Source organism: Pelobates fuscus, chromosome 11 (genome assembly GCF_036172605.1).
Source record: "Pelobates fuscus isolate aPelFus1 chromosome 11, aPelFus1.pri, whole genome shotgun sequence".
Taxonomy (NCBI): Eukaryota; Metazoa; Chordata; class Amphibia; order Anura; family Pelobatidae; genus Pelobates; species Pelobates fuscus.
The window spans coordinates 9614104-9631907 of record NC_086327.1 but is presented as its reverse complement, the minus strand read 5'-3'; the positions used below and the strand labels follow the sequence as shown (position 1 = coordinate 9631907).

The following is a 17804-nucleotide window of genomic DNA, read 5'->3' as shown; positions in this document are numbered from 1 at the left end:
ACAGTCACTAGGCTCAGCCACTCGCCCCAGCCACTCGCCCCTGGTTACAGTCACTTGCCCCTGGTTACAGCCACTAAGCTAAGCCACTCGCCACTGGTTACAGTCACTAGGCTCAGCCATTTGCCCCTAGTTACAGCCACTAGGGTCAGCCACTTGCCCCTGGTTACAGCCACTAAGCTAAGCCACTCGCCACTGGTTACAGTCACTCGCCCCTGGTTACAGCCACTAGGCTCAGCCACTCGCCCCTGGTTACAGTCACTCGCCCCTGGTTACAGCCACTAAGCTCAGCCACTCGCCACTGGTTACAGTCACTAGGCTCAGCCATTTGCCCCTGGTTACAGCCACTAGGGGCAGCCACTCGCCCCTGGTTACAGTCACTAGGCTCAGCCATTTGCCCCTGGTTACAGTCACTAGGCTCAGCCACTGGCCTCTGGTTACAGTCACTAGGCTCAGCCATTTGCCCATTGTGGCGAAACCGACCTCGCCACGTGTCCTTGGAGGGGGCTGATTGCCCGCCTCTTGCCTTTGGACTATGGACCAGACTTTATGGGAATGTGATACCCCAGATAGCTATACCATGGAGCCTATTCATATAATGAAAGACTATGGGAAAGACTTTGGCTCCATGGCAATTAAACTGTATTTGTGTGGTCTGCGTGCCATTCACCTAATAATGTGCACGCAGACCTGAGCTATCTGGGGATATGTTACATGTCTGTGTTTAATGTATAAAAAGTGACTTTATATATTTTAAAACATAATCCTGTATTTAGGTCCCCACATGTGTAATGGAGTTTTGGCTTTGACCTGGGAGATAATTGGATTACTTCTCCAATTATCTCCAGGGCAGAAGGGAGGAAACCAAGATGCATTGTGGGGATTTTTTTACTTTTACTGTTTGCTGTTTTACTGTTTAATTAAAATACTACCAGCCAGGGGGAACAAAAGATACTTTTACTAACTTTTGAACCCCTGGTCTGATTCATGCCATTTTTTAATATGTTGTTCCCCTGAATGGATTGATTGTGGATATGTATTTTTATGTGAATGGGATGTATGGTTTTAAAGTTACAGAGTATGTGTGGAAAATGTATTTTTACTGTATGTAGTAATTATGTTAATTGCTTATCTGAGGGGAGGGGATGTGTGGGTTGTACTGTTACTTGATTGGTTGTTTTATGCCTCCCCCTGGGTGTGTCCTGTATGTGCACAACTGTAATAAAAACCAGGCTGGGTGTTCCAGACCTGAGTTCCTGTTTAATCCTCAAAGTGAAGTGTCGTCTCATTATTGGGGGAGGATTTATTGCATGCTGTTCCAGTTTGACTGCTAGGAGTGCAAACCTATTTGTATGGTTCCTATTCAACTGTCTACAGCATTCAGAGGCTTGAGAGGATTTATATGCTTCTCAGATTCGGTGATTGTGGTGTCTGCCAGAGTGCTTGGAGTCCTCAGGAAGCACTAGGAGCATCCATTAACGGAGGTGCCCAGTCGGGGTGCCAGGCGATCCGTTACACCCATAGTTACAGCCACTAGGCTCAGCCACTCTCCCCTGGTTACAGCCACTAGGGTCAGCCACTCGCCCCTGGTTACAGTCACTAGGTTCAGCCATTCGCCCCTGGTTACAGTCACTAGGCTCAGCCATTCGCCCCTGGTTACAGCCACTAACCTCAGCCACTCGCCCCTGGTTACAGTCACTAACCTCAGCCACTCGCCCCTGGTTACAGCCACTAGGCTCAACCACTCGCCCCTGGTTACAGTCACTAGGCTCAACCACTCACCCCTGGTTACAGTCACTGGGCTCAACCACTCGCCCCTGGTTACAGCCTCTAGGGTCAGCTACTCGCCCCTGGTTACAGCCACTAGGCTTAACCACTCGCCCCTGGTTACAGCCACTAGGCTCAGGTTCAGCCTCTCTCAGCACAGAATACCGTCAGTTGTCCCTGAATATAGTCACTAGGCTCAGGATCAGCCTCTCTCAGCCCAGAATACCTCTCCTCGCCCCTGGTTACAGTCACTCAGCCCTGGTTACAGCCACTAGGCTCAGGTTCAGCCTCTTTCAGCACAGAATACCACCGCTTGTCCCTGGTTACAGCCAGTAGGCTCAACCACTCGCCCCTGGTTACAGCCACTAGGCTCAACCACTCGCCCCTGGTTACAGCCACTAGGCTCAACCACTCGCCCCTGGTTACAGCCACTAGGCTCAACCACTCGCCCCTGGTTACAGCCACTAGGCTCAACCACTCACCCCTGGTTACAGTCACTAGGCTCAACCACTCGCCCCTGGTTACAGCCTCTAGGGTCAGCTACTCGCCCCTGGTTACAGCCACTAGGCTCAACCACTCGCCCCTGGTTACAGCCACTAGGCTCAACCACTCGCCCCTGGTTACAGCCACTAGGCTCAGCCACTCGCCCCTGGTTACAGCCACTAGGCTCAACCACTCGCCCATGTTTACAGTCACTAGGCTCAGCCACTCTCCCCTGGTTACAGCCACTAAGTTCAGCAACTCGCCCCTGGTTACAGTCATTAGGCTCAGGTTCAGTCACTAGGCTCAACCACTCAGCCACCCTGGTTACAGCCACTAAGTTCAGCAACTCACCCCTGGTTACAGTCATTAGGCTCAGGTTCAGTCACTAGGCTCAGCCACTCAGCCACCCTGGTTACAGCCACTTAGTTCAGCAACTCGCCCCTGATTACAGTCATTAGGCTCAGCAACTCGCCCCTGGATACAGTCACTCGCATCTGGTTACAGCCATTAGGCTCAGTTTCAGCCCCTCTCAGCACAGATTACCACCGCTTGACCCTGGATACAGCCACTAGGCTCAGCCACTCACCCCTGGTTACAGTCATTAGGCTCAGGTTCAGCCTCTGTCAGCCCAGAATACCTCTACTCATCCCTGGATACAGTCACTAGGCTCAGCCACTCATCCCTAGTTACAGCCACTAGGCTTAGCCACTCGTCCCTGGTTACAGCCAGTAGGCTTAAGTTGAGGCTCTCTCAGCCCAGAATACCATGGGTCGACGCTGGATGCAGCCACTAGGCTCAAGTTCAGCCTCTTTTAGCTCAGAAGTGTCACTCACATTGCAAAATACAGCCACTTAGCCATGGTTATAGCTATTTGGCTCAGACTCAGTTGCTCTAAGCTCAAAATACAGCAGCTCCATCCAGCCCAGAATGTAACCCTGGTAACAGCCACTTTCACCTGAGAGTATAGTCACAGTCCAGAGGATAGTGACCCAAAGTTTGGCAGGTCTGCTATTGGGAGATGGAGTGCAGTCTGGTGGTTGTATCTGGGGTTGAGCTGACATCTGTAAAGGAGATTATCAGAGTTTGCCATGTGCTGAGCAATCAAAGTATATGTCTCAAAATGCCCTGAAAACCATGAAAAGTGCAGAGTGAGCGAAGCTACATATTATCTATAAAGCACCAACATGTTTCTCTGTGCTGTACAATAGGTGGACTAACAAACAAATAGCTGCAACAAGGCAACTTAGACATGCAGGAACAGAAGATGCCGAGGTACCTGCTCAAGCAGACTTGCATTCTAAGGGGAGTGGGGTAAAATGGCAGATGAGGTATTTATGTGCTTGTGTTACACTTTCAGTCATGCCTCCTGACACCAAACTTCACAGATCTGTATATACAGTAACACATGTACCCACCCTAAACAAAATATAGACATAATTGAGAAAGTTTAACAAAATCTCATAGCCTAAATCTTGGGTTGGTAATAGCCACCATTTTGCACAGTTCAGTGAAAATATCTTATCATCCGTCTAAATTATATATATATATATTGCAAAGATACATTAAACGCCTTGCTTCCCCATGAATGAATACATTAAATGTGCCAATAGGTGGACTAACACACATTTACAAGTCATGTAGGATGTACGGGATCAAAAAGTGACAATGGCCCAGCTCAGACTAGCTAACATTTTGAGCGGAGCTGGGTATTATTACTAATAAACGTAATATTAAACGGCATCTCATGGTGGATTGCTAGTTGAGTCTCCAATAAAATGAGATCGTAAATGTTAGATGGCGCAGTTGGATGAGATGATGTGAAGCGGGTTAGACAATAGATAGAATGTTAATAGTTTGATTTATAGGCTTTCTTGACAAATTGAGTTTTTAGTGATTTTTCTGTAAGAATGTTTACTGGGGAGAATCTAAACCCAGCACATAGTGGGTGCTAAAGTAACAGTGAGAGTCTGAGGATGGGACATTGTTTTATTAGTCAGGGTAGATAGATACACAGACAATGCTAACTTGTAAGGACCAAGACTATGAACAGTAAAGTACAATTCCTTTAATAACCCAGTCAGTGCTTGACACAGAGCAGCCATTCACTCTGTATCCATAACATTTGGAGTAGAAACATGGCTGCCAAGCACTTCCGCTCCTGGGGTGTGCTATCATGGCCGACTTCCGGCAGCGCCGCGCTGACACAGGACGTGCTGGTCCGCGTGCGTGCGTGCGCGCTCCCGTTCTGAGCATGCGCAGTGTAGCCCGGCGTTCGGCCTGGTTTCCGGTGGCGGCTGAGTGGAAAATGGAAGAAGATGAGGTCGCGGAGAACTGGGAGGAGGCTGCGGACAGCGGGGTGAGTGGGGGGGCGGGGACTCCGACCTTTGCCCTCCGCGTTATATGGCGCCAGCGTAAGCCGCATCGCAGCACAATGTGGAGACCACAGCTCACGGTACGGCCAGGGCCCCCAGTGTGACATCTCCCCCCGGGCTGGGCCGCAGGAACCGGCTCCACACAGCCTCCGCGTCACGGGAACCGGGCTCCACCATGGAGGGTCTGCCACACATGGAGGGGTCTGGCACACATGGAGGGGTCTGGCACACATGGAGAGGTCTGGCACACATGGAGAGGTCTGGCACACATGGAGAGGTCTGGCACACATGGAGGGGTCTGGCACACATGGAGGGGTCTGGCACACATGGAGGGGTCTGGCACACATGGAGGGGTCTGGCACACATGGAGGGGTCTGGCACACATGGAGGGGTCTGGCACACATGGAGGGGTCTGGCACACATGGAGGGGTCTGGCACACATGGAGGGGTCTGGCACACATGGAGGGGTCTGGCACACATGGAGGGGTCTGGCACACATGGAGGGGTCTGGCACACATGGAGGGTCTGGCTCAGGGCTCACACATGGAGGGTCTGGCTCAGGGCTCACACATGGAGGGTCTGGCTCAGGGCTCACACATGGAGGGTCTGGCTCAGGGCTCACACATGGAGGGTCTGGCTCAGGGCTCACACATGGAGGGTCTGGCTCAGGGCTCACACATGGAGGGTCTGGCTCAGGGCTCACACATGGAGGGTCTGGCTCAGGGCTCACACATGGAGGGTCTGCCACAGGCTCTGGGCTCACACATGGAGGGTCTGTCACACATGGAGGGTCTGGCTCAGGGCTCACCCATGGAGGGGTCTGTCACGGGCTCTGGGCTCACCCATGGAGGGGTCTGTCACGGGCTCTGGGCTCACACATGGAGGGGTCTGTCACGGGCTCTGGGCTCACACGTGGAGGGGTCTGTCACGGGCTCTGGGCTCACACGTGGAGGGGTCTGTCACGGGCTCTGGGCTCACACGTGGAGGGGTCTGTCACGGGCTCTGGGCTCACACGTGGAGGGGTCTGTCACGGGCTCTGGGCTCCACCGTGGAGGGGTCTGTCACGGGCTCTGGGCTCCACCGTGGAGGGGTCTGTCACGGGCTCTGGGCTCCACCGTGGAGGGGTCTGTCACGGGCTCTGGGCTCCACCGTGGAGGGGTCTGTCACGGGCTCTGGGCTCCACCGTGGAGGGGTCTGTCACGGGCTCTGGGCTCCACCGTGGAGGGGTCTGTCACGGGCTCTGGGCTCCACCGTGGAGGGGTCTGTCACGGGCTCGGGGCGCCACCGTGGAGGGGTCTGTCACGGGCTCGGGGCGCCACCGTGGAGGGGTCTGTCACGGGCTCGGCTTTCACACATGGAGGGGTCTGTCACGGGCTCGGCGCGCCACCGTGGAGGGGTCTGTCACGGGCTCGGCTTTCACACATGGAGGGGTCTGTCACGGGCTCGGCTTTCACACATGGAGGGGTCTGTCACGGGCTCGGCTTTCACACATGGAGGGGTCTGTCACGGGCTCGGCTTTCACACATGGAGGGGTCTGTCACGGGCTCGGCTTTCACACATGGAGGGGTCTGTCACGGGCTCGGCTTTCACACATGGAGGGGTCTGTCACGGGCTCGGCTTTCACACATGGAGGGGTCTGTCACGGGCTCGGCTTTCACACATGGAGGGGTCTGTCACGGGCTCGGCTTTCACACATGGAGGGGTCTGTCACGGGCTCGGCTTTCACACATGGAGGGGTCTGTCACGGGCTCGGCTTTCACGCATGGAGGGGTCTGTCACGCATGGAGGGGTCTGTCACGCATGGAGGGGTCTGTCACGCATGGAGGGGTCTGTCACGCATGGAGGGGTCTGTCACGCATGGAGGGGTCTGTCACGCATGGAGGGGTCTGTCACGCATGGAGGGGTCTGTCACGCATGGAGGGGTCTGTCACGCATGGAGGGGTCTGTCACGCATGGAGGGGTCTGTCACGCATGGAGGGGTCTGTCACGCATGGAGGGGTCTGTCACGCATGGAGGGGTCTGTCACGCATGGAGGGGTCTGTCACGCATGGAGGGGTCTGTCACGCATGGAGGGGTCTGTCACGCATGGAGGGGTCTGTCACGCATGGAGGGGTCTGTCACGCATGGAGGGGTCTGTCACGCATGGAGGGGTCTGTCACGCATGGAGGGGTCTGTCACAGGTTCGGGGCTCCACCATGGAGGGGTCTGGCACAGGTTCGGGGCTCCACCATGGAGGGGTCTGGCACAGGTTCGGGGCTCCACCATGGAGGGGTCTGGCACAGGTTCGGGGCTCCACCATGGAGCGTTCTGTCGCAGGCCCACACGTGTCCCGGTGTGGGAGACCGCATGGGGTCATAAGGGGAAGTCCCTGGGAATGGGAGAAGGAGGAGGTATCCCTGTGAATGGGACGGGGGATCCCTTAAAATCAGGTTGTGTAAATTGGGTCAGCAGTGGAAATCTTGCAGTGGGGGGGATGTAGGTTGAAATGTGGGGTCTATCTGAAAGTCAGGGGAAATGGGGGATAAAGGCAGTAGGATGGGTGCATAATGCAAATGTTGTGGGTATCTGAAAAGCAGGTGCGGGGGATGCAGTAAAAATGTAGAGTGTATCTGAGAGACTGGGAATAGGATGCAAAAAGTAGGATTTGAGGGGCAGTCTAAGAGGTTAGGATTTTGAGAGAGGGTAGTAGGTATGCTGTTGAGATTCCTGCGGGAGGGGGTGCTGTGTAATTGAGGTGGGTTCAGGAATTTCGAGCAGGCTGGATTGCCATCGTGGATGTGAAGGAGGTAGGAGCTCTAAATGAGGATTTGTTTCAAGTTTACACTTTCATACAAAGAAAAGATCACTGCAGCATATTCCTGGGCACTAGTAGTAATAACTGATTAACTAATGCTCTCCACCATTGAATAATATCCAAAGTTTGAATGCAAAAGTATGAACTTATGCTTTAGCATAGTTGTGCAGAACAGACAGACCACAGGTGCCTTACTGTCCTAGGTAAATGGTTTGACACCGGGTATAGTGCTTGAAGTTAATTGGACACTCTAGGTACCAAAACAATTTAGTTTAATGGAGCTGTTTTGGTGTATACATAATGCTCCTGTGGTCTCACTGCTCAATCCTCTGTCATTTAGGAGTTAAATATATTTGTTTATACAGCCTAGTCACACCTCCCTGCACGTGACTTACCCATACTTCCTGTAAAGTGTCATCTAATGTTTAAACTTTTACTATTGCACAGTCTGTTTAATTAATAAGTTCTTATCTCCTGCTTTGTTAATCCACCTGTGTGTGATTTCAAGTTCAATTTATCAAACAGGAGATAAAATCAAGTTAACTGATTTTAAAATGAAACCATTTTCTTTTCATGCGGCTGTGTCAGTCACAGCCAGGGAAGGTGTGGGCTAGGGTTGTATAAACAGAAACAAAAGTGATTTAACTCCTAAATGACAGAATAGAGCAGTGAGGCTGCAGGGGCATGATCTATACACCAAAACTGTTTCAATAAGCAATAACATATTCAAACTCAGCACACTTTAATTATAAACATAGTCAAAATTCAGCCAATTCCATCCAGGGGTTAAAAAGTTAGCTGGGAGTCCTAATTGACCGACCGACCACAAGCACATTTTCATGCCCAAAACAGTTCCATAGATTTGGGCTGTGCGGTTGGTCTATTTCAGGCTGAAAAAATGACTAAGTCCCATTCGAATGAGCGTTCGAATCTTCGAACGGGACTTTGTCTCTGCGGCTGCAAAATCATTGGGGAGAAGGTAAGGCTCAGTGGTGTTCGTGGAACTGTGTAGCCGATTTCAGTTCCATGAATTTGGCTCCATTCACCGCTGACCGCATTGAATGAACAAAGATGGCTGCCGCCACGTGTTGGTTTGCACAAACTGCGGCCACCCAGCGTTCGGCAATTTACCTACAGCAGGCTCCCAGCCTGGGAGGTAAATTACCTGCACACTTCCACTTCTGGGTGATCCGCCTGTGCCCCAATTACCGAACCATAAGCGGAAAAGCCATTTAAAGTTATTTCCAAAGTCTGGGGACACCGTCTTAAAGGAGCAGTGCCCCAAACAAGTCTGGGGACACAGTCTTAAAGGGGCCTTGTCCCAAATAGGTCTGGGGACACAGATTTAAAGGGGCATTGTCCCAAATTTTCTCCATGCCCCAAAATTGTTCTTAAAGGGCTAGCAGCACCATACAAGTCCAATATGCCCAAATATTGTACTTAAAGGGCCATATCTTCCCGGGACCATAATCACTTCTGAGCTGCTGAGCTGTTGGTTACTCGTGGAGTGGGTGAGGTGTCCCTGTTAGCACTCCGGAGCACGGGTGCCAGTGTCTCCTCGGTCTCTCTCTGCAGTGTTTTTGGTGCTGCCGGTCGTTGGAGCATAACCCCAATGTCCCTGTCGGGTTTTTGCGATTGGCGCCCCATTGGAAGTGTGTGGGGCTGTGGCGTCAATAGGCAGGAGACCGACTCACTTGTCGTGTGCCTCCAGTAGGCAGTCGATGAGCTTGTCCAGGCCTCGTATCTGTGGAGCGTAGTAGGCCCCAGTTTTGCGTTTCGGTTTTGTGTGACTCGGTGTGAACGAGAAAGGCATCGATCGACGCAGTCCGTTGCCCAGCTTACGGTACTGCGGTTTATTTCAGTGTTGATCGAGGTGGTTTTACAATTTTCGGTTAGATTTAGGAGGTAGATGAGGAGCAGTTAGAAATGGCGGCCCCCTAGAAACCCCGCCCCCTAGATTTTCATTTATTTTTCATCCCCTGCTATGTTAATAGCTTGCTAGACCCTGCAAGAGCCCCCTGTATGTGATTAAAGTTCAATTTACAGAGCGAGAGATAAAATTGTTTAAGGTAAATTACATCTGATTGAAAGTGAAACCAGTTTTTTTTCATGCAGGTTTTCTCAATCATTGCCAGGGGAGGTGTGGCAAGGGCTGTATAAACAGAAACAAAGTGATTTAACTCCTAAATGGCAGATAATTGAGCAGTAACATCTGAGAGGCATGATCTATACACAAAAACTGCTTCATTAAAGTGACTCTCCAGTGCCAGGAAAACTTACTGCAGGACCCTACAGTGTCCCCTCCCTCCCACCCCCTTTCCCAAGTTGCCGGAGTCCGGTGCTGGGTCAGGCTCTGCCTACTCTCCTTCCCCGCCGACATCAGCCGGCGGGGGAGGCCTAATGCGCATGCGTGCCAATGTTCGCGCAAGCGCAGCAATAGTCAGGCACGCGCATTAGACCTCCCCATGGGAAAGCATTATTAAATGCTTTCCTATGGGGATTTCGGCGACGCTGGAGGTCCTCACATAGCATGAAGACGTCCAGCGTCGTATAACATACTTTTCGTGTTCACAGAACACAGAATTCCCTCTAGTGGCTGCCACTAGCGGACTTAACCCTGCAAGGTAATTATTTACACTTACAGGGTTAAGGGTAGTGGGAGTTGGCACCCAGACCACTCCAATGGCCTGGAATGTCCCTTTAAGCTAAAGTTGTTTAGGTGACTATAGTGTTCCTTTAATATATCTTCATTTGGATCACATTAAATGTGAATGCTTGCTATTTTCTTAATGTTGTGGTGGGTTTCTTTTTCCTTCAGCATCTGAGCTGGAAATCTAATTTGTACATCCACCTTATGGTCTGAATTATTTCCTAAACCATTAACACCCCTCTCTCTAGTGCTATGACCCTTTCCTTAGAGGGTCCACTGTGTTTTAGTGTTGTCTATATGCGTATTGTTATATTTATTGCTCTGTATGTGTTCTCCATTGCAATCCAATTCCCATTCAAGCTTAATGCTCATTGATTGAAAGTGAAAGTTCTCCCTCCTAACAGGCAATAAAATGCTACATAGTCTAATCTTTAATAGCCGGATTAGTCAAGCAGGCTGCTTCCTGTAATTATGTTTAAAATGTATGGTTTGTTTAACCCATTCATTTCTCTTTTGAATCCTGTCAGTATAAATCTTGTTTCTTAAAATGTTGCATATTTGGCTACTGACCTACTGTCTTAGTGTTTGGTTCTTGCACAGTTTCCTTGATGTTCATGGAAGCTTAGAAAAGTGAGCAATGATCATGCAAAACCCATCTTCTGGACCGTAAAGGGGACTATATTCACCAAAACTTGAGCTGAATGAAGCAGTTTTTGTGTATAGATCATGCCTCTGCAGTCTAACTGCTTAATCCTTTGCCATGTAGGAGTTAAATCAGTTTTGCTTCTGTTTTATGCAGCCCTAGCCACACCACCTCAGGTGTGACGGACACAACCTGCATGGAAACAAAATGGTTTGATTTTCAATATAATTTAAATTACCTTCAGAGTTAACTCCTGCTATGTAAATTGAACTTAAATCACACACAGGATGCTTGTGCAGGTTCTTGCAAGCTATTACCAGAGCAGGAGATGAGAAATTCTAAATTCATCAGAATTTGCAATAAAGGAAGTGAAAACTCTTTACAGGAAGTGTTTAGGAAGGCTGTGCAAATCACATGCAGGGAGGCGTGAATAGAGCTGTATAAACATTGATTTTACTCCTATATAACAGAGAATAGGCCAGTGAGACTGCAGGGGCATGGTCTATACACCAACACGGTTTCATTAAGCTAAACTTGTTTTGGTGACTGGAGTGTCCCTTTTCATTAGATACATTCCAGTTGTGGTGGGTTTTCTGAGCTAAATTGTGCTATATAAGTTAAAGACTGAGCTGTAAACACACAGGATATAAATAAAGTAATTGGCATTTTGAACATGCACTATTAAAGGTACATTTCTATTAGTCACACTTTATTGCACAGGCATTGTGGTATGGAAAATTACCTAATTTAAACTATACAGCGCACAGCTAAATGACGTGTAAGGTTTTCTTGGGAAGGGTTGATGGTTCTCCCCTCCTTTTCTCAATATAGAGGTATAAACTACATGACCTCTACACTAGGTATTCCTGTTCCCACAAAGACTAGTGTTCTTATCTGTATTTGCAATATGCCCAGATAACCCAAATATCAGACATGACTTCACATAAAGAGCAGATTATGCATTAGAGAGTGTGGTATTTAAATTGGTGTTAAATGTACTATTCCACTTCACCATTTTAACGATGTATGTTAACTTTGGGTTTTTGGAAGACTATATAGATTTATCTATGGCTTGTAGGCAGTTATTAATACCCTCCACGCCACAGGGAATGGATTGCTGAGCGGCTGCCAAAGCTTGCTGCAAGCCATGGTGGGATCATGTCACCCACATTCCTCGGAAACGTGGAGGCCTATATCTGATGCTGATCCCAGGAAGGGGACAGATTTTAAAATGCTTCGTCAGCCATAGTACTTCTGGTAGCTTGTTTGAAAGGTCAGCAATATCTTATTTTTGATGGCTTTAATATGATGTCCCAAGACAAGTGCAGGTGTAGACACACATCAAACAGCTTGCTCGTTATGCTTTTTAAATAAGGCTGTTAATAAGCTGCTTGCAAGGATGTGAATTAATATAAATGATCTATTTCAAACCACAGCTTTATTCTGATTGGCTTCTCGATGTTCTAAGTAGCAGGCGTAGGCAACCTTCAGCACTCCAGATGTTTTGGAATGCACTTCCCATGATCCTTTGCCAGCGTTATGGGAGAGGTTGTTCACAATATCTGGAGTGCCGAAGGAATCTAAGCTAATCAGAATGAGGCTGGAATTTAAACTCTGTAGTATAATAAACAAAGTATAAAATAGGTGTGTTCCATATCATAATTATAGGAGATGCAGTGCACCAACAGCATATTGACCACAGTTTGACACCCCTGGTCTATATATATAAATTTACAGATTTGTTGCAGTTTGGGAATTAATGATTAGATGCATGGCGGAATACATTGTGTTCTAGATATGAGGCAGGTAATCTGAGTAAGGCAATCTTTATGTATTCATACATATTGAGATTTAACCCCTCTGCTGCAGGAACAAAAGTTCCAGGCTAGCAAATTGTCATGCTCATTTTGCCGTTCATTGACACTCTATGCCATCCAACTTCTGAATTCTGCTTCAGAGCAGGCCAGAAGCCTGACAGGTTCCTGGTAAGTGGGCAAGCCATTGCTAAACGGTTTGCCCCATTATTGGGGACCAGGGCTTACAGGGCGGACTTTAGTGATTATGATGTTTGAGGAAAAGACCGTTAACTGGTTTAAAGGGTTACCCAAAGTGTATTGTGTGCTCAAAGATAAATAGGCCCTGTTGTGTAAATTTAAGGGTTCTATTCGTAGATTGAACAGTATTTTTGTCTTTACCCCTCCAGGAGATAGACAGACGGTTGGAAAAGAAGCTAAAGATCACTCAAAGAGAGAGGTAAGAGATGAAACCTCTTGACTAATTTTGGGTATTCTGATGTGGTAATGATCATAGTCCTCTAGACATGGGTATTATCAAATTACATTCTACTAAAACTAGTATTGTTCGTTTGGAGACTGCTCCCTCACATTCCAGATTCCATTGTGGATAGCACTCTCTTATGCAAATATACAGGGATTCTGTCTAGAGTTGCTAAAAAAGGATGTTATTTGGGGAATTTTTGACATAATGCATGTGTGGATTAGCTGTAACCAGCATCGGCTCTTCTTTTCAGCAAGTCAAAGTCTCCACCTAAAGCTCCCGTGGTGATCCAGGACGATTCCTTGCCAGCTGGACCTCCTCCTCAGATCCGAATACTAAAGCGACCTACGAGTAACGGCCTGGCAAGCAACACCAATGCCAGCAGCCGACCTGCACTGCCTGTTAAGTCTCTGGCACAGAGAGAGGCAGAGTACGCAGAAGCTCGGAAGCGTATTTTAGGAAGCGCCAGCCCAGAGGAAGAGCCAGACAAACCTGTAGCCGACAGGTAATTTTTTTCTGGAGTATGGATGCTCTGGAAAACCTGATGCCTGTTTATTGATTTCATATACCACTTATCTTGCTCGCTGTGAGCTTTCAGTTAATTTAGTCTATGCTGAGACTTGGCTGTTGTTAGAATTCTGGATATTGGTCTCTGTTCTGCCATAGACATTTCAATTTGTGTACATAAAGGTTGATCAGCAATAACATCCTCCCTGGTACATTGTAGAATCCTCACATTTAATTTTCAGATGTAGTCAAATCATTAACCATGTGTGACAGGAGTAATCGTACAACAAGACTTTGGTGTATTCAGTTTAGCTTGCATGAACACTAGGCTGTGGACATTTGCAAAAGCAAATTTAACAAGTCCCTTTCACTTTAGTAGGAAAAGTAGATTCTAAATAAATCAATTGATCGCGTGGTCTTTGTATAGTAGCGTAATGCACATTTCCCAAATGTCACTTGATTCTCTCTGCATAGCCCGTGTGCACAGCATCTTGGGAACATGGTGGCTCTTTTCACGTGGTAAGGGCAGCAAAATTGAGTTTTCCTTCTGTCTGTTGTCTGCCCTACTATATACTTCAGTAGCCTGTATTGGGGAAAATGAAAGGTGAACTATCCATAACTCAAAGGGGACGCATCGTTGTCCTCTGGAAATGAGGAAGATATCAGAAATAGTCTAGCAAAGAGCAGCATCCATTCCGAGGAGGCTGGTAGTTCTTGTTCCTGAAGCGGATATCTCCTCCTTTTTTGTGGTGGCCTGTATTGTCTTCCAGTGTGTCATGTCCCATCTCCTAGAGAGGGGATATCACTTTGGCCTAGAATTTTATGTCTAGTTCCCTGAATCTGTATTTACCCTACAACCAAAAAAAATCTAAAAATCCAGCATTATTATGAGGGGATAGAGAGAAGGGGTGGTATTATATTACAATCCTGTTTTTATTTGTATAGATGTAAGTGCTTCATGCTTTCTCCTAGGACAGCGAGAGTCAATCAGCCTGAGGACATCAGACAACCTAACAATGTGATCCGACAACCACTGGGTCCAGATGGATCACAAGGCTTCCTTCAGCGCAGATAGATGTGACGGAGCACCGCTGCCAAGGGCTGTGCTGCCCTGTTACACCAATGGACCTGAGCAGAGGGGGACCACCTCATTTACTTGCACTTTGATGCCCTTTTTGCTCTGCCCACTGTGACCTTAAACCCTGTGCACTGTGACCCCCCTCCCGCCACGCCTCTAGCTCCGACCACTGTGATTGGCACATTGCCACAAGCTACCCTGGCGCTTTACACAAGGGAAAGCGTGTGCATGTGCAAAATAGGCAGGGAGGGTGGTGCGGAAAAAAGCCACATATAGATAAAGAAGGGGGTGCCACGTGCCTGCGACTGCCACTTCTGTTGAAGTTACCGCCAGCAATAATGTTAACAGCATCTCCAGGGAGGGAAGTGGGTCCACAAGCCCCCCACTTTATCACATATATTTTCTTAATGACTGCCTGCCTCATTACTAAGAATTTCCATTTCAAACAGCTTCCTTCGGTTATGATGTACTGTGCATGGAGGGGGTTTTAGATGTCTAAGACAAAGCGCTTTGATTTAACTGCGGAAATTAGATTGTAGTTTTCTTAACACAGCAAACCATAGCAGTGCAATGGCTTCATTGCTCATACTGGTATTGACAGACAGTAATGGGGTAAAGCCAGCCCTCCAGTGTTTGGCGTTTCAGGGCCTGTATTAAGAAAGCTTTTGGAGCTCGTTCCCCCTGCAGTGGCTTCAGGATGTTTTGAGTGCATTAAGCTTGGCTAGACATGCCCTCGTGTGTGAGTGTGAGAAGGGGCAGGTGTGCATGAGCTATTAACCAGCATGGCTTGCAAGCTGGGTGGCAGAAACCGCTCAGGAGAACCCTTTGCTACAGTATTCTGCTGGTCTGTTCTGTCATCTGTCTTGGACTGAAGGATTCTGGCACAACAATGTTAGGATGAAGACTTGATCCATGATGCCTGGGCTCTTCCTAGAAAACAAAGATGTGGAATATGGAAATCAATTGCTGAGTGTACTGTGCTCCCAGGCATTCTTGTTGCTGAATTCCAGCCTTTTCCAGCACAGTTTGTCACGATGGAGTTGGCCCAGAACTGTTCCCTTGCCATATCTGCTGGGTCCCAACCTTCTGGGCTATCTCAAATAAATGCAGTAATTAATTTGAAGGGAGACGTAAGCCCGTAGGGAACTTTTTACTATTTTGCAAAGCGAACTCCCTGGGCCTGGGTTCACTAGTATGTGTAAAGACCTCTAAGGGATGTGGATGGAACTCTGAAGCTATCATGGCTGTCAGCAGTTGTGACATGGATGTAGAGCTGTTCTTTCTGGTTCTAGCTCAGTGCTGTAACAAAATATATACATTAATTTTAGAAATCAGAACATTGGGAACAAACCATGTTGAATAAAGTTGACGGAAAACATGCCTCTTACGCAGTATTTTATACGGTCATATCACTTGCACTTCAAACTAAACTTCTCTGGGTTATGTGTATTGATTTAATAAAACCTCTCACGGGGTTTCCGTCCCTTTTGTCCCTGCAGGTAGAATGTCTGAAATCCAAATATGGCAGCATGATGAGTGTTACTATTGTACACACACCGTCACAGCCTTTAGCTTGAAATCCAGAATCAAGGGGCAGTTCCTTTTTTTTTTTTCTCTATTTTAACTGGAGATTTTTTTTATTTTTTTTTCATTGGGTGTGTATAAATGAATCTGTAGGTTTACACAGTGTGTTCCTTTACTCTTACATTATGAGTGCCTTTAAGTAGTAGGCTGTAAGAGCCGTGTTCCCCCCCCTCCCCCTTTTTTTTTGTATTTTATTTTTTTTTCTATATAAATCTACCCAACTCCGGTTACGGTTCTGAAGCATTCATATGCATTTCTGTGTAAATGCTACATGTTTGTCTTAGAAAATCAAGGTTTTTATCTTTCTTTTCAAGTAAGTGATATATGTGCAGCTTAGCTGGAACCTTCCAAATCATGTAACAATTTTTAAGCTAATGTCTGATAGTATTTGTTTTAATTAGGGTGAAGTACTGGCAGCTCAGCTCTTCCCAATATTGTAACTCTCGTGGCTCACCTGCTCCAGTGAGCTTAAGGTGGTAGATGCACAGGGCAGCTCTTAGCCGATAAGGAACAAACTCTAGCAGGATCACTCGATTACGTGGAGTGATTACATCTCTGCTCCTGCTGTAATGATGACAGGGGTATTCCATTATTCCAATAAAAGCCATTATAACATTTTCTTAAAGTATCATGTACTCTGTGGTTTTTGGTGTGTGTTTTTTTTGTTTTTGTTTAGGTAAGGGGGTTTTCTTTTCCAATGCATACATATGTTTTTTAACAATATGTCCCTCTGTTACTAGTAACTATATGTAAAGAAAAGCGTGCAAAGTCTGCTGTTATTCTTTCATAATGTGTTCGGTTACCAACACAGACCGTGCCATGTGATAGCGTAGTTTAAAATGTTCTCCCCATCAAAGATTCCCTAAAATAAAACCATTTTTCAAATTGTACTTGTTTTTATCTACTGGGTTTTCAGTTTGTTAGCCATTGGAAATGTTCCTGGGTTGTTTTAGCCAAAGGTGTAGAATATGAAATGGGGGACTGCACCTCCTAGTATTAATATTCTGTTTACTTATTGCTTTTATTAACAAATCTGCATTTGTGACATGTGAGAAATAAAATTCAGTTGTTTTATCCTGCACCTGGGTGCCTCCATCTTGGCTCCCTGTCATTCATATTATAAGCTCTGTCCTTTACATCGGGCAGTCAGTGTCGAGAAACTATATTGACTAACTATTTCTGATCACCCCCCCCCTCTTCGTTTGCAATGTTTTCCTTGTCTGAGCCAGTTCATGATCTAACTTTTGAATCTTGTATCTAGTATACGTTTTAAAAGAGACGCATGGCACCTCCTGCATAAAGTTAGCGCAAGTTCGAGGTGTTTTGTTAAAGTATAAATTCCAGGAAAAATGAAATTTCCCTTTTTAACGTTTTACATCTAGATTAACGGGGGTTTCCATGCTTGAGATGTTTAAAGGGACATTAGAAGTAATTACAATGTGTGTTTCTTTCTGGTTTGTTGAACAGCTCTATGCTGAAAAAGTGCAAATGACAATTCTTCTCCCCCTGCCTGTAGGAAATGGTCTGTAACTGTAAATCAAATCTTCTGTCACTTGAGTGTTTGGTACTGCATCGATCAGTGGGGTGATGCGTTGATTGCAGGTAAGAACTTAGACAGGCCCAGTGGTTCCATCCTTCTGTGTTGCCAACCA

General features: G+C 47.3%; 1 protein-coding gene across 2 annotated transcripts; it reads left to right on the top strand.

Annotated features, from left to right (window-relative positions):
* The first annotated feature begins 4488 nt into the window (after positions 1 to 4488).
* Positions 4489 to 15948, top strand: SZRD1 (SUZ RNA binding domain containing 1). 2 transcript variants are annotated; one of them, XM_063435863.1, is made up of 4 exons: positions 4489 to 4603; positions 12910 to 12959; positions 13237 to 13488; positions 14463 to 15948. In XM_063435863.1, exons 1-4 carry the CDS (start codon positions 4499 to 4501, stop codon positions 14563 to 14565), a joined length of 510 nt encoding a protein of 169 aa, XP_063291933.1. In that variant the 5' UTR covers positions 4489 to 4498; the 3' UTR covers positions 14566 to 15948. The 2 variants fall into 2 exon arrangements, with proteins under 2 accessions (XP_063291933.1, XP_063291934.1); XM_063435864.1 differs by having other exon boundaries at positions 14468 to 14570.
* The last annotated feature ends 1856 nt before the right edge of the window (positions 15949 to 17804 follow it).

Bases quoted from the DNA above. Each gene is read 5' to 3' on its own strand.
- SZRD1 (XM_063435863.1), top strand. From the start codon at position 4,499: ATGCGCAGTGTAGCCCGGCGTTCGGCCTGGTTTCCGGTGGCGGCTGAG. The intron at 4,604-12,909 runs GTGAGTGGGGGG...TTACCCCTCCAG, and splicing joins AGGAGGCTGCGGACAGCGGG to GAGATAGACAGACGGTTGGA. The intron at 13,489-14,462 runs GTAATTTTTTTC...GCTTTCTCCTAG, and splicing joins GACAAACCTGTAGCCGACAG to GACAGCGAGAGTCAATCAGC.